The following is a 15,871-nucleotide window of genomic DNA, read 5'->3' as shown; positions in this document are numbered from 1 at the left end:
TAATAACTAATATGTTGTTTGGGACAAAATTATAAAATCAACAAGTCCCATGGAAGTCTACCAACTCCACTAGCTTTATGCATATTCATACAAAATGACTAAATTAAATACCTGTATTTGTTTGCACAAAGTGTTGATATTAATAAAAGATACAATGTAGTACCTGAATCTTTCTATTCTCATTCCACAAAACAATGATTATGAGCGCCAATTACTCCGCCAAAAATTATTTATTCCCGAAAAATTAAATGAATTGCATAATGGCTGAAATCATCTTTTAATCAAAGATTTCATTGCTGTAAATTTTATTTTGTTTTTAGATGCATAAATTCCCACAAAACAATGATATTACGAAACCATTGTTTTTACACTTAAGGAATTCGGTTAATAACTTTTTATTCGATAAGAAAAAAAAATGAACTGCGAAAGTGAATGAATGATTTAAGAACTTTGATTAAAAGATAATTTCAGCCATTATGCAATTCATTTAATTTTTCGGGAATAAATAATTTTTGGCGGGAGTAATTGGCGCTCATAATCATTGTTTTGTGGGAATATATCCTACTGTGATTTGCGAGAGATAGAAAAGAGAGTGAGAGACGTGTGACAAAAAATCAAAGGAAACAATTAAGGAATTTTAAATATTTAAAGGACTAATTTGCAAGTTTTTAATTAAAAAAAAAACAAACAGGTAATTCCCTTTATGTTTTTGTAGAGATTGTTTCCTCAAAAGAAAATATGTTAATGGATCAAATTACCTTAATGAATTAAATTAACGTCAACTTTCAATAATAAATAACACCATCTTTATCCCTAAATCAAAATCTTTACAATAATTACCTACACCATTCGACTTTACTACTACTATCACATTATGCGCGTATTTTTTTTTATTAGGATTGTATTTATATTTTAGAAAAAAATGAATGTGAATAATTTAGACAAGTAGTCTTAATTTGTTCCAAATTGTCCAATGAAGCTTCTTGCCCCGCGTTTCACGCGCTTATGCGTTTGGGGAAACGATTTACTAGGTCAACTCGGATTTTGGCGTAAAGTCTTCGTCATGTTTTCACAACAGCCCCTAGAGGTTCAAGTTTTTTCTTTCTTGAACAGCCCTAGAAGTTCAAGTATGTCTAAATTGTATTCCTCTTGTAGCCTAAAATCCTAAAGTAAGAAGAATATATTACGAGTATTTTATCTTAATCTTAATCTTAATATATAATAAAAGGAAACAAATCTAACATCAATTGACCAATCACAACTCTCAATTTCTCAAAATTATACTAAAAGATAACTGATATAACCTCAATTGACCAATCACAACTCTCAATTTCTCAAAATTAATTAAATCAACACATGTTTAAATTAATTTACACTTTTTGGTTTTCCATAAACAATTTACACGTTTACCCCAATTTAAAAATAATTAATATTTCATTACATAATGTCCATCTAATAGCAAAATATAACTAAAAGTTAGGGAAGTTACATTTATATCAATATTTTATTTTATATTATTAACTGTAATCAAATTACTTGTACTATTATTGTTATTAGTAATTGTAATCATGCTATAATTAGGATACTCATTGTTGTTATTAGTAATTAAAATCAAATTATATTTAGGATACAAATTTTTTTTATATAAACTGGAACCTACAAATAAAATCACAAAATACAAAATTATTGAAAACCCCACGAACTAGCTGCTACTTTTATTGTTCTTAATAATCATGACTAACGAAAATAAAATTACTTTTTTGCAAGAGATTAATGAGAACCCGGTTAATTATGTAATCAAAGTTAAGATATTGCTTATCTGAAAGAGTTTGTATAAAAGAAACCATGCTATACTATTCAACCTTGATATGATTTACCACTAAGTATTTACATTTAAATATCTCAATATTGCAAGTATTATAAGACTATAAATATCATATAATAATCAAAATTTCAGACCTTTTGTAATGGGCATCACTATAGATAATACTATTATTGCGACATATCAATCTAAATTTAAAAAAAAATAATTATTAACAAAATATAAATTACATTTTATGTTATTGTTAATTAAGTTGTTAACACAAGCGTTTATAGGCAAAACATTGGATATTTTAAACAAACACATACTTCAAGTAATTTAGTTCAAGCCTCACAATAACTCTACTATGACCTTATGTTGTTTTATGTTCTTATCTCTCCAATAAGATATGTTGTATACAAACATCATAATACGAGTATAAAACACTCGTTTACTCAACTCGTTACTTCTACAATCCCCACGATCTATACGTATTTGTGGTATATACGTTTTTGTAAAAAAAATTAACAAAAACCAACTATCTAAATTGGCCAACAATTAAATTATTTATCCATAATGTTAGAACATACCTGATTCAATCAGCGATTATGATTAAGGGAGTGATGAAGATGTTTCAACCCATTACCAACAAAGTTAATGTTGTTACCACATAAGATACATACCCCAAGTTGTACATCTTAACAACAATACACTTCCCTGTCACCCGTTGCTACTTTCGTAACAAATATCCAAATACTAACAAAAACTAAAATAACCAAACTTGCAAACACACTCAAATTACATGGGGACAATATGTAAACTTAACATTCATATGGTCAAATGACAATCAGCAGCCCACCCATTCCAAATTTCCAATACAACTCACCATATACTTTCATTCACCAACTCCCCAACACCAAGACACAATCATCATCATCTTCTTCTTCCTTAAAACAAAAAAAAAAAACAAAAAACAAACAAACATGTTGATGTTAGTTGACTGTTCAAACTGCAGAACACCTTTACAACTTCCACCAGGAGCAACATCAATACGTTGTGCTCTTTGCCAAGCCATTACACGTGTCGCTGACCCACGTAGCCTACCACCACCACCGGTCTCACCTCATCATCATTATCCACCAACTGGTAGTAGTGGTTCTTTCAATGCCCATTACGCGCCACCGCCAGCTCAGCAACCACCACCACCAGTATATAACCATATGCCATCTTTTGGTCAAACACCAGCAGTAGTACCTTCGGTCAACGGGAGAAAAAGAGCAGTTATATGTGGGATATCGTATAAAAGAACAAAACATGAGTTGAAAGGATGTATTAATGATGCCAAGTGCATGAAATATTTGTTGACTAATAAGTTTAAATTTCCTGAATCTTCTATTCTCATGCTTACAGGTATCTCTTTCTTTCTTTTTTTTTTTTTTAATAGTTTTTAATTATCATTATATGTGTCATTTATTATTTATTTATTTTTTTGCGTTTTTTTTTTTTTTAATGTTTGATTTTTATATATCCAACTTTATATATATATATATATATATTTGAATCTAGCTTGGTTAGAGTTATGATTATCTCTTAACATGTTATTGTTCTATTACTGGCAATTGCAATAATGAACACGTTGTAGAATGACATGTATGACCGAATGACTTAAATGTGTATATGTGATTATCTTATTCTAATGTGAACACATTTAGTCATTTAACTAAACTTTAATGTATAATTTTTTAATTTGTTGATAAAATAGCTATATTGGCTTGTGGGTTCTCAAGTTTTACTTGCAAAGAATTTATGTGATGCACCAAAGAGTTAAATTTGCTGAAATATTGTTTAGAAGGTTAAGATAAGATACTAAAATGAGATTATTGGTTAAGATAAGATACTAAAATGAGATTATTAGTATTAAAACCGCATTCCATGTTCTTCATCATAACTCTGAAGTAAATAATGATAATGACATTTGAACAAACTTAGTTGGCCGGAAACATATATACTGCTTTCTATAATCAATCATATGAGGAAATTGAGACTTAATGGATCAATGCATAAATGTTAAAAAACTAACAGGTTTATAAATTATAGAGATCAAAAATCTAACATAAAGTAGAATAACAATACTAAAATGGAAGGAATAGTTCACTTTGTTTTCACGACTCATAGTGTGGCTGCTTGTATATATATATATGTAGGTATTTTTAGAAATGCAAGTATCAATTATGTAGTGCACTTAGGCTTCTTGCTTTATGAGGTATGAGGAGAAAAGTGTTTGTATGTGGTATCTTTCTTCATATTGCAAAGAATGTTCCCAAGGTATATGTTTTTAATGATAACATAGTTTTGATAGTCAATCAGTGCAAACAAAAAGAAATGAAGTTTAACAAATGGCCTTTTCTTGCTAAACACTGATATACATTTTTTCAAGTAGTTAAAAAAAACGATCATAGCAATAATTATGTTAACCAATATGTATGTACAAAAGATTTTGTATTTGTGTTAAGCTTGTGAAATATTTATATCAAGTCTGGCTCTGAGAAGTCATAACTTTGACTTTACAAGTAAACATTTTGGCATGACATCCAATAACTGATTTTACAGAAGAGGAAACGGATCGTTACAGGATTCCAACAAAACATAACATCAGAATGGCCATGTATTGGCTTGTCAAAGATTGTCAGCCAGGAGATTCATTAGTATTCCATTTTTCTGGTCATGGTTCTCAACAAAGGAACTACAATGGCGATGAGATTGATGGATACGATGAGACACTTTGTCCTTTGGATTTTGAGACTCAAGGAATGATTGTTGATGATGAGATAAATGCAACTATGGTCAAGCCACTACCTCATGGTGTCAAGCTTCATGCCATTATCGACGCTTGTCATAGTGGTACCATGCTAGATTTACCCTTTCTTTGTAGAATGGAAAGGTACAGTAAATTTCAATTGTTCTTTTTTGCATATTTTATGGGTCTCGTTCCCACTTTATGGTCCAATTTTCATTTTCATTCTTGACGTAGTATATGTTGTCTTGATGTAGGAGTGGGAGGTATGTATGGGAGGATCATAGTCCTCAATCGGGAATATGGAAAGGCACAAATGGAGGGGAAGTCATCTCATTTAGTGGCTGTGACGATGATCAATCCTCTGCTGATACCTCTGTAATTTCTTATACTTTTTCCCTCATTGATTTTTTTGTTTAATGCAAGAAAAAGTAATCTTCTGTACTATAAAAAGTGAAATATCTGTTCATGAAAACTTTTCAGTTACACTAGATAGTGTAAATTTGGGCATTGCTGTAACTACGTTTTTCAATCAAACTATGTAGTAGAGGAAGGTGTGGATACTATTCGTGCTAATATAAATATAAATAATCTATATGTGCAGTCTCTCTCGAAGGTGACTTCAACTGGAGCAATGACATTTTCATTTATACAAGCAATTGAACGGGGGCATGGGACAACATACGGTGATATGCTGACCTCAATGAGAACCACCATTCGGAAAAATGAAACTGATATGGGTGGCAGTAGTGGTGGTGCTGTATCATCTCTCCTTGGTATGCTTTTAACCGGAGGAAGTCTTGGTGGTGGCTTGAGACAGGTACTTTTTCATCTTTGCTTAGAATCTTTTGACTTAGTCATTATCCCTTCAAGATAGCAAATTGGATCTATTGGATGATTGGATAACAGGGTAAAACAAGCAATATTTTGTACTAGTCTAATCCGGTTGTGTTTGACTCGAACGCTTTTTGTTTATTATTAGTATCCTTTTTCTTTCATGAATAATATGCGCGTATAGCTCGATATAAAAAAAGATATGCAAACTGTTGTCTAGTTGCAAGTGTCAACAACTTCTAACATGTTCCTTTTTTTCTTCATTTTACCCATTTGACCCGTCTAGGCAAAACATAAACTGAATTGACTAATTCATAACTAAATGGTCCAAGTCTGTCTGTCACCTTGAAGATCAAATATCTTCTGCTTTCAACTCTGGAGAATGGTTGATCTAATTGTCAATGCTATTTGTTCAAGGGTGTCTTATTTTGTCTGGACACAATATTAGATATTACAGCAAATGTGTGCACTAGACCACCTCCAATATTTTGCATAATAACATTTGACAAATAAGTTGATTGATCCAACTTAAAAAAACTTCCATAAATTGAATTATTGCCAGGTCCATACACATGACTAGCTGCAGTTTTCATGGGAAAACGTCTATATAAATATTTTTTATCTGCGGATTAATGTTAATTATGTTACTGCAGGAACCACAACTTACGGCTAGTGAACCTTTTGATGTTTATACAAAAAGATTCACCCTCTAACATGTAATCTCCTGCTCTTTGCTCCGAGTGCATTCTTTCCACTTGTACAGTTCTTTTTTCCCCCGAGAAATTTAATGCAAGATTCATTCAATTTGTTATTGTGTCTGTATTTATTGTATGTACTTTTCCTAATATAATAAGCTACGGAAAGTTTTCCACTGTATTTCATCATTTTCAAAAATAAATATAGTTACCGCAGTCAAATTTTGCTTGTTCGACTAGTTGGGGTTCAGAATAATTTAGAAGTTACACATTTGAATATTTGATCACCACTATGTGTTACGAGTATTTAAGAACTGGGAAATTACTGGGTTCAGGTGATGTTGGCATCGAAATGTCAATCTCCAGATTCCATCTGATTCTTGCAAAACATGTAACTATATGTTAGTGAAAGTTTGGTCATACATAAGACACATTTTTCTTAACTGTTAAAGAATTCAAGAGGTTAACCACAAATCGGTTACAAAAAGAGTAAGACTGGGCACTGTTGCTGTTTGAACAAGAAAGCGAATGGAACGAATCATGAAACATGGACTGTGATGCTATGTCCCTTACGGCATAATTGCCCCTATCTAGATGTTGCTTGTTGATGAGCACGGACGTTCAATTTTTTTCTAGAAAGTTGGCTAAAATAATACACATTCATGGCTTTTGCATTCATCTCACATGTAGTGAAAACCTGGTTTAATGTAAAAAAGATTCATAATTTACACTAAATTTGGTGCATAATAAAAGTTAGCTATTGTCGAGGGCGACTGAACTATGGCCGATTGTTTTGGGAACCCTTTTACAAGACATAACAAACCTCACACTTTCAGCCTTCTCCCATCTTTCTGAAGCTGCATAAATATTGGACATAAGCACATAAGAAGACCCATCAGGAGTAGCTTGCAATCGGACTCTCTCAAGCACTTGGTTAGCCATATCTAAATCAGAGTGAAGTCGGCATGCACCAAGGAGAGCCCCCCAAACCATGTCATTTGGTCTCATTGGCATGTCTGTTACAATCTGAAATGCTTCTTTTAATCTTCCTGCTCTTCCTAAAAGGTCAACTAAACATCCGTAATGCTTCACATTACCTGATAAACCGTATTCCTTCATCTTAGAGAAAGTTTTTAAACCTTCTTTAACATTCCCAACGTGTGCACAACAAGATAAAACTGAGAGAAAGGTTATTTCATCTGGATTAACATAGCGAGACTTCTCCATTCTATCAAAGAAGTCAAGAGCTTCCTTGCAATGGCCGTGGATGGAAAAGCCTGAGATCATAGTGTTCCAACAAGTATCATTCTTTTCAATGTCCGACATGTTTTCAAATATGGTTCTTGCATTGGTTAAATCACCACACTTTGCATACATGTCAACTAAAGCATTTAGAATAAACTTATTTATTCTCGTTGTCTGAGTAATCATACGGTGAAGTTCTTTACCCGTTTCCAACAAACCTAATTGAGCACAAGCTGATAAAGCACTAGTAAACGAGACCTCATCTGGTTCAAACCCATCCTCTTGCATTTTGGCAAATGCATCTAGAGCTTCATAACAAAGACCATTCTGACAATACCCAGAAATCAATGAGTTCCAGTTCACCAAATTCTGATCCTTAATTCTATCAAAGATAGCTTTAGCTTGCATCACATTACCTTCCCTAAAATACCCCGAAATAACTGAAGACCAAACAAAACAATTACGTTCTGGCATAACCTCAAATACATCCCGAGCAGCATCCATCTGACCGTTGACTGCATACCCATCAACCATAACTGTCCAAGTAACGACATTTTTCAACGCTAACGGCACCTTATCAAAAATGCCCCTAGCCATGTCAGTATTTCCCATCTTAGCATACCCTGCAATCATTTCAATCCATGAAACTTCCGTTTTCTCTGACATCTTATCAAACAGGTCTAATGCAGGTTCTGTCAACCCATTCAACATATACCCACCAATCATTGCGTTCCACGTAACAACGTTTTTCACAGGCATTTCATCAAACAGTTTGCGCGCATTGGTCACATGACCACATTTAGCATACATACTCACCGTCGAGGTTCCTACGACTACATTCGATCCCACACCGGTTTTGATCGATTCCGAATGTAACGCCTTTCCGAAATGAATCATGGAAAGATAAGCGCAGGCTTTCAACACCAAAGGAACCACATTCAGGAGTTGGTTACGATATTGAAAATGGTTTTGAGTGTAAGTTGTAAGTGCATCTTTTGGTTTACCATTAGATATATGATTTCTTATACACCAATAGTACCATCTATTATCATCTTTAAATTCTATACTAGACATATTTTGTCATTTCAATTCTATAATTTAAATAAAAATACCCAACTTATACAATACAACTATATATATATATATATATGGGAATAAGAGCATACTAACATGTATCATACATGTTTTATTGATTTTAATCATATAGACTCAATGTTTAATATTTTTTAAATGATTTGTGACGGGAAAGCATGTATGATATTAGAAGCATATTAATTATCCTTATATATATTGCAATAAAAAAGGTAAGTATTTTTCAGCAAAATAAAACCAGACCAAAAACCCCTACATGTGGGAGTGAGTGAGGGTTTTATTCTTTAACCCCAATTCTCACAAAATAGTAAATAAAAAATAACAAAAATGGAGAAACTGAAATCAAGAATTCCAGAAACCCTAATTCACTCAATTTCACAAAGCAATCCAAACACACTCCCAAACACTTGTTCATCTCTCCATGATTTCCTCAATCAATTACCCCTTTTTCACCAAGTAACTAATTCCACCAAATCTTTTTTACTTTATTTACTTCTTACAGTTTAGTTAACTAATTGATAATTAATCATAGTTAGTTTGATTTTTACAGATGATTGAAGATTTAGTTCACAAAGAAACATCACTGTTTCTTAAAAACAAACAATCTGCGTTAGAATTTAAGCTTAAAGGAAACAATTCCTTTACTAGTGGAGATTACCCAAATGCTTTGAGATTTTACTCTCAGGTTAAATTCATAACTTTACGGTTTTCGTAATCCGCAACCAAATTTCACTTCAATATTACAATTTGGAGTGAAAGTTGGTTACTTTTCGATACAATTTAAGTTAATGTAGTGATATGAGATTGTTATTGTACAGGCTTTACGAGTTGCTCCAACGGATGTGGAGGATAAGGGAAAAAACCTGGTGGCTACGTTATACGTAAATCGCGCAGCTGTATTGCTGGTGGGTTTTCAATTTCTTTGTTTTTATTGAAGTTATTGTGCACATTTAAGACCAAAGTTTCTAACTTTTTGGACTATGGATTGTAACCCGTGAATTTTTTTTATTTTTTATTCTGTCTTACGAAGTTTGTTTATGTCATTTACGCCTCTATTGAACGTGTGGAGAGTGATGCCAGGTTTTTCATGAAACAGAGATGTGTAAAAGTTTTGTTTAGAATGCAGCATTGTAACTTTGATTGATATTTATTGAACAATTGAAAAGTAGTCATATTTAAGGTATGTTCACTTATGTATATGACTGGCTGCTTTTTGCTATAACTATTGTACAGAAAATGGGTCTTGTTAAGGAGTCTCTGCGGGATTGTAATCGCGCTCTTGCAGTATGTAAAAGTTACTCAAAGGTGAGATAGCTCTCTCAAGTTTATTCTTAAGTTATGTATGCTTAGCTGCTAATTTCGTAAGAATCATGAACAAATGCGCACTGCAGGCATGGTATAGAAGGAGTAAGGCAAACACTTCTATGGGAAATTTTGATGATGCCGTTTGTGATTTGAAAGTTTCACTATGCACGGAGCTCTCTGTAAGTGGAAAGCGGCAGATAGAAGGCGAACTTAAACTTATCTTAGCTCAACATCACCGGAAAGACTCCTCGCCGGATGTACCTATATATGACGAGTCTAACATCCTTGGTAAATTATCTACCTTCATGAATTACATAAATTTTGTGGTTGTATAGTTTCTCTCCATCCAATATTTTTGTTATTGGGACCCATTTATACGAGGTTTTTTAATTGATGCTATGGAAATGAATATGGGACAGTGGGACACAATGCCATGTGTTTCAGAATGAAGACTTAATCAAGTGATTTTTTTATATAATTACAAAGTAAGAAAAATTGTATAGTCAAATAGATACATGTTTTTGTAGCGTGCTCTATGATCTGTGTCCATGTTCTCATGTTAATGAATTTCACGACAGATCAAAGCTTTTATGCCTTTTACTTGACTATTCTTTAGTTTGATAATCTTTCCTAATGAAATATTTCAAAAGTCTGACAGTCTGAGCAAAAATTACTTTGTCCAACTTAGTACTGGTTCTCAATAAGATTTTCCATGACTCTTACCATGTAGGTCCTCTTTAACAGATCAGCTACCACAAATCCAATTGCAGTGTGTTTCTACAGAATCAAAAGGGAGGGGCATGGTGTCTTTGACAGACATACCTCAAACTACTTTGCTTCATAAAGAAGAACCACTTGCTGCGGTACATCTGAAATTTCTTTGTTATTGCTGTCAAAGATAATAGCATTTTAACACGTAACTCTTTTTGGTTACTTCCGTGGTTGGTTAACTACGCCAAATGTGACATCTTGAAAACAAAATAACCTTGTGATGTATTGTGAAGGAAATGGGAAGACAGAATCCAAGCCTCCCCTCAATTCATTTTTTACACAACAAATGTTACAGTTCCATTTTGGGACTCATACAACCTTCATATTCTTGTTTTTGTTTCCATTTATTGTATAAAATAACCACGTCTCTTCTGACTCTATGCAGTAAGAATTCTTATTTTTGGTGTATCACATGTCACTCTTTTGGTTTGCAGATAGTATCGAAGCATTGTCGGGAGACTTATTGCCATTTTTGCTTTATTGAACTACCAGCCGATACCGTTCCATGTCCATCATGTTCAATGGCTTTATATTGTTCTAGACTCTGCCAGTTACATGCTAGAGGATATGATTCACACACGAATATGAATAATCATGGAAAAATTGGTGTTGATCTGTCTCGTGATCTTGAGAAGTATGTTGCAAGTGTCACTAGAGATACGGTTGATGTTATGCATAACAAGCAAACTGTCGAACATAAGCATGAATGTGGAGTAAATTGGTCTGCCGCGTTACCAGCCGAAGTTGTTTTGGCTGGTAGAGTTATAGGGAAGTTCATAGAGGAGCATAGGCATATTGGTGAATCTTCCTCTATTGTGAGTTTGGTATGACATGCACACTTTTACATCCAGTTGTACCAGTACCTTTTGATTTAATCTAATATAGTAATATGTCTTCACTAAACCAACTATCAATTATTCTTTCAGGAGCTTTGTCACAATTATCTACAACTTGATCCAGAATCCAAACTGGAGCTGCACATATCTTCCATCGTTCTTTTGAAGTGTCTTCACAAGTTTTATGGCTCGGATGTTTCATTAAAAGGGGACACTATTTCACAGGTGAACTCCTTTTTGTCTTACCCTTCTCCCAGTTTCCAGACGCCTTTACACCAGACTATAAACCAACAATTAGAGTTCTTTTGATGCAGTGCGTCTTACTTCTCTCACAACTGAATGTGAACTCTATGGCAATTGTTCGTATGAGATCTGCTGATACAGTTGGTCTACCAAGCTCAATAGGGAATCATACAACTACTGCTGTTGAACAGGTGTTTATCTATCAATATGCTCTCTTGCAAAGAACTTCTATTGATAAATTTACTTTCGTCTCCTTTTAATTTGTTAATAGTGCATTGCTAAGTTGTGTTGTCTACAGTTGTAGAAAGTATTGGTATCCTTTCCCGTTGAACCTTAACAGTGTTCTTTAGAGTCCTTCACAAAAATTGCAACATTCCTTTTGAGCTAACTTTAATTTTTTGTCTATGATCATCATTACAAATGTGTTGATGGTATTGTCAGCAACCAAATTCTTTAATTTGTATTCGTTGAGGGTATATGTTTTTAGATATCATACGAACAGTCTCTTAAACTATGTGGTATGTTACATTGTGGATTTCTTTTAAATGTAACAGATGCCCTCACGCTACCTGTAGCTTTGACCCATGTGGGACTTGAATTTTCAACGACTTGGTTGAGGTGTACCTACACCTTGGATATCGTGAGGCCAAAGCCCTGTTGTCTTATGGGTCCTTTTTTATGCCATATTTTGATTTTTGACATAGTTTTGGTGGACATTCACATTTTGATCTGGCAGCATGCAAACTTTATACGATATGCTAACTTATTCCACAAACACTTTTTTTTCTATCTGTTTTAGAAAATAGTTGATGTGATAACAAAGATTACAGAAACAAGATATTTGCAAAAATCATTTATATTTTTTAAAGAAACTATTTAGAAGGTTGTTTGCACTAAAAATAAACCTTTAGCAATAATGAGTGATGACATTTTTTGTACTCCATCTCTACTTTTGCATATCTTTTAACTTATTATTATATATTCTTCTGAGCAAATCTGGTAGTACAAATCTTTTACTAGATAATCTTTTATATGGCACAAGTGCATGTTGTCTTCTCAACTTAGGTTCTCTTAGGGATTTTTTTGTGGAAATTAAAACTGTTATCAAAGCATATAGTACACTCAAGTTTGCTATTTTTTGCCTAGTAGATTGTCGTCTTAGATGATTTTATGCCAGTTAAAACACCACAGAGCTTTTTTTTGCCTATTTCTTGTCTGCCACGTGGAGTATTTTTTCATGTTTCCTAATAACTAGATCTTTTGTAGCAATCTTTTGAGGAAATAATCTACCGCGAGCACCAATGATAACATGAAACATAAAATTTGATGGATAAACATGTGAACTAATGACATGGTTTTCCTCTTGATGTTCACATCCTTACTTTTCCCGTACGGGAATAGGCAATTGGATGGTTACAACAGTTGAAAGTGCCAAGTACATGATATTTAAGCTTGCACCGAGCTGTTTCTTTATGTAATATATGGTGTTCTTGATTGTGTTTAATAGGTCAGGGTTGGTCAAGCTATTTATTTAGGTGGAAGCTTGTTCAACCATTCTTGTCAGCCGAACATTCATACATATTTCTTTTCTCGGACCCTATATATACGAGCAATAAATTTTGTGACTGCTGGGCATCCACTGGAGCTCTCTTATGGGCCGCAGGTAAATATATAAATGTCTGTTGGGATGTTAAAAGGTTCATTTTATAAGATTGTTGTAACATCTTTTTTTTAACTAGAGACGGCAATATTCACCCGGTTAGTTATGAAGTGGTCGACTTTGGTTTTGGCTTTTCTCACAATCTCAAATAGGTAAAGTTCGGTTAAAAATATAAATGATAAATGGGTTGGAAGTCACCTAAAGTCTAATTTCTATGTATACAGCATGCTAAACTGCTTTATTTGGAAATTTAGTTTATTCTTCTTATAATGCTTGATTATAAGAATTTTAAAGTATGGATATATAAGTGTTAGCAGATCAACCCAACCTGTCCATCTTGCTTCCTCTAATTATTATAAGCTGTTAATTTGAACTATTAATTTCATTTTAGATCACAAGCTCACATTGTATGAATTTGGTTGTGACAATCAGGTTGGCCAATGGAGTTGTAACGAACGCAAGTCATCTTTGAAAGAGCAATATGGCTTTGTATGTTCGTGCACGAGCTGTTCACAATTGAATATATCTGACCTTTTCATAAACTCTTTCCGGTGTGTAAATCCAAATTGCCCTGGTGTAATCATGTATAGTTCCGTGGTCGATTATGAAAATCAGAAAGTCAACCCTTTTCTTTGTGGTTCACAACGGCAGGTACTATTTTTGAGGTTGTTACTGTGTTAAACTGGTGTCATCATAGTTATCCTATTCTTATATGGCTGATGATTGGCTTTTAAAAGGTTGATCGATTTGAGCATGATGAGGTCAAAAGAGTGGCAAGCCTTTTGTGTCAAGACACTACCTCGGCTAATTGTATTAAACCTGGGGTTTGTTTGAGCTGTGGTACTTACCGTGACCTGGAAGCTTCAAATGCAGTAGTAGAAAAGGCAGAGATCAGTATAAGAAGGTACATCCTCTACTTCTTCAGCCGATTTATTATTCATATCACTTTTCAATGCTGTATTTTCTCTAGACAAATTGCACATGTTTAGGTATTGCAAATATTATTCTGTTGACTTCGTAATATGTCATGTTCGTTATATGTACAGACCTTATCTTTTATTTGTTTATGTGTTCTTCAAGTAAATGGAGTTATGGATTTTGCTTCATAACATAATGAAAACACATTTCATTTGGCAAGTACATGATTTCTAGTTATTGAACAATCAAGAAATAAAAGTTGTTCTTTTTCTTCTGGTTTTTACCTCATCTCTGAAGAACACTTACTAATTATCGCTCTGTGATGTCAAATTCTGTGTTGAACTCTGAAGACATACTTAGAAAATAAAAACATGGAGATGATGATTAAAGGAGATGACGTGTTCTATATTAAATAAAAGGGTTAAATTGAAGTCACGTTTAAACCTAATATTAAAGTTGATTGTCACTTTGTACCTTTCATTAACTAAAATCAGGTCAAATTTAAAAGAATCAAACTTGTGAGGCTTGTTAGTCGTTTCACGACTACTACATTTAATGACCTATTACCAGTTGATCCAAAGTTGATATTTCTGAAGGGTGTTAGCACACACTGTATTTGGTCATAATCATATTATTATGTTATTTTATCAAAGTTACCGTCGGCGTCTCTGCCATTTTTTGAATCAAATAGGTTGATGGATTCATTAGCTTCTGCTCAATTGCCTACAAACATACTTTCGAGTGCTGTAAGATCTTTAGATCTTCTGAAATCAGTGTTGCATCCATACAACAAGAAAGTTGCTGAGGTCAGTTCTAGCTATATGCTCTTCTTAGTACTATAGAAATATAATTAGCATACGATCCCTTCTCTGCACCCGCACCAAGTTTATTTTGCCAATGTGCAGGTAGAGGATTACTTAGCGCAGGCGTATACTTCAATTGGAGAACTAAAACAGGCACGTGACCGATGTCAAGCATCCATCAAGGTAACCTACCAAGTCATAGCGAATGCATGAGACGTTGCTTGTTATCACACTTGTGTAATTACTTTTTTTTTTATATAGATACTAGAGAAGCTTTATGGCCATGACCACATTGTCATTGGAAACGAGTTAGTGAAACTAGCATCAATTCAACTGTCTTTGGGAAAATCTGCTGCTGGAGAAACCATAAATCTGATCAATTTGATATTTTCACGGCACTATGGCTCAGATGTAGAGGTCATGTTCCCTCATCTACAATTCCTAAAGTACGGCCTCTAAAGTTGTTCAGTTGGACACATACAGATAGTTTCTAGTAGAGATCTTTATGTTTTTCTTCTTTTGAATGGCTAAAAGAGGGTTGCAATCCAGAGGACTTCTAGTAGAGAACTTAGTAGGAATGCCTGTATTATCTCTTGTTTCATCTCGTGAGTATAGATTAAACGATTCAGTTTTGGCTATGTTATACCACTTTGTCAAACGGGAAAAAATAGCTTATATGAAAATCATTAGAAGGGGTTACAGATTGCTTATATATAAGTTTACATTTTATACAGGGAAAAGTTGATTATTAATGTAATTATAAATTTTTTGCAGTAATTAACACTTCAATTTTATTAACACCAAGTTTATGTAATGGATACAAAAATATTCGTTTAGAACTGCATACAATAAAAACTGTACTCGTTTTGATCTG

The 15,871-nt window shown here is 33.6% G+C and overlaps 3 protein-coding genes across 3 annotated transcripts; 2 read left to right on the top strand and 1 right to left on the bottom strand.

Annotated features, from left to right (window-relative positions):
* Nucleotides 1–2,681: 2,681 nt before the first annotated feature.
* LOC122587101 (metacaspase-1-like) lies at nucleotides 2,682–6,305 on the top strand. The gene is made up of 5 exons (XM_043759179.1): nucleotides 2,682–3,211; nucleotides 4,412–4,742; nucleotides 4,853–4,973; nucleotides 5,200–5,415; nucleotides 6,083–6,305. The coding sequence occupies exons 1-5, from the start codon at nucleotides 2,785–2,787 to the stop codon at nucleotides 6,140–6,142; spliced, it is 1,155 nt and encodes a 384-aa protein (XP_043615114.1). The 5' UTR covers nucleotides 2,682–2,784; the 3' UTR covers nucleotides 6,143–6,305.
* A 420-nt stretch (nucleotides 6,306–6,725) lies between these two features.
* LOC122589817 (pentatricopeptide repeat-containing protein At3g21470) lies at nucleotides 6,726–8,539 on the bottom strand. The gene has a single exon (XM_043762139.1). It carries the CDS (start codon nucleotides 8,441–8,443, stop codon nucleotides 6,878–6,880), a length of 1,566 nt encoding a protein of 521 aa, XP_043618074.1. The 5' UTR covers nucleotides 8,444–8,539; the 3' UTR covers nucleotides 6,726–6,877.
* A 180-nt stretch (nucleotides 8,540–8,719) lies between these two features.
* LOC122590057 (SET and MYND domain-containing protein 4) lies at nucleotides 8,720–15,869 on the top strand. The gene is made up of 15 exons (XM_043762389.1): nucleotides 8,720–8,917; nucleotides 9,012–9,146; nucleotides 9,280–9,366; nucleotides 9,695–9,766; nucleotides 9,853–10,054; nucleotides 10,511–10,629; nucleotides 10,972–11,361; nucleotides 11,464–11,598; nucleotides 11,688–11,807; nucleotides 13,124–13,279; nucleotides 13,709–13,927; nucleotides 14,014–14,180; nucleotides 14,886–15,000; nucleotides 15,100–15,180; nucleotides 15,259–15,869. Exons 1-15 carry the CDS (start codon nucleotides 8,789–8,791, stop codon nucleotides 15,454–15,456), a joined length of 2,325 nt encoding a protein of 774 aa, XP_043618324.1. The 5' UTR covers nucleotides 8,720–8,788; the 3' UTR covers nucleotides 15,457–15,869.
* The last annotated feature ends 2 nt before the right edge of the window (nucleotides 15,870–15,871 follow it).

The sequence above is a fragment of the Erigeron canadensis genome, chromosome 2, assembly GCF_010389155.1.
Source record: "Erigeron canadensis isolate Cc75 chromosome 2, C_canadensis_v1, whole genome shotgun sequence".
In the NCBI taxonomy this organism is placed as follows: domain Eukaryota; kingdom Viridiplantae; phylum Streptophyta; class Magnoliopsida; order Asterales; family Asteraceae; genus Erigeron; species Erigeron canadensis.
This window is presented reverse-complemented; position numbering and strand designations above follow the sequence as displayed.

Bases quoted from the DNA above. Each gene is read 5' to 3' on its own strand.
- LOC122587101 (XM_043759179.1), top strand. From the start codon at position 2,785: ATGTTGATGTTAGTTGACTGTTCAAACTGCAGAACACCTTTACAACTT. The intron at 3,212-4,411 runs GTATCTCTTTCT...CTGATTTTACAG, and splicing joins TTCTATTCTCATGCTTACAG to AAGAGGAAACGGATCGTTAC. The intron at 4,974-5,199 runs GTAATTTCTTAT...CTATATGTGCAG, and splicing joins AATCCTCTGCTGATACCTCT to TCTCTCTCGAAGGTGACTTC.
- LOC122589817 (XM_043762139.1), bottom strand. From the start codon at position 8,443: ATGTCTAGTATAGAATTTAAAGATGATAATAGATGGTACTATTGGTGT.
- LOC122590057 (XM_043762389.1), top strand. From the start codon at position 8,789: ATGGAGAAACTGAAATCAAGAATTCCAGAAACCCTAATTCACTCAATT. The intron at 9,147-9,279 runs GTTAAATTCATA...GTTATTGTACAG, and splicing joins CTTTGAGATTTTACTCTCAG to GCTTTACGAGTTGCTCCAAC. The intron at 11,599-11,687 runs GTGAACTCCTTT...CTTTTGATGCAG, and splicing joins AAGGGGACACTATTTCACAG to TGCGTCTTACTTCTCTCACA.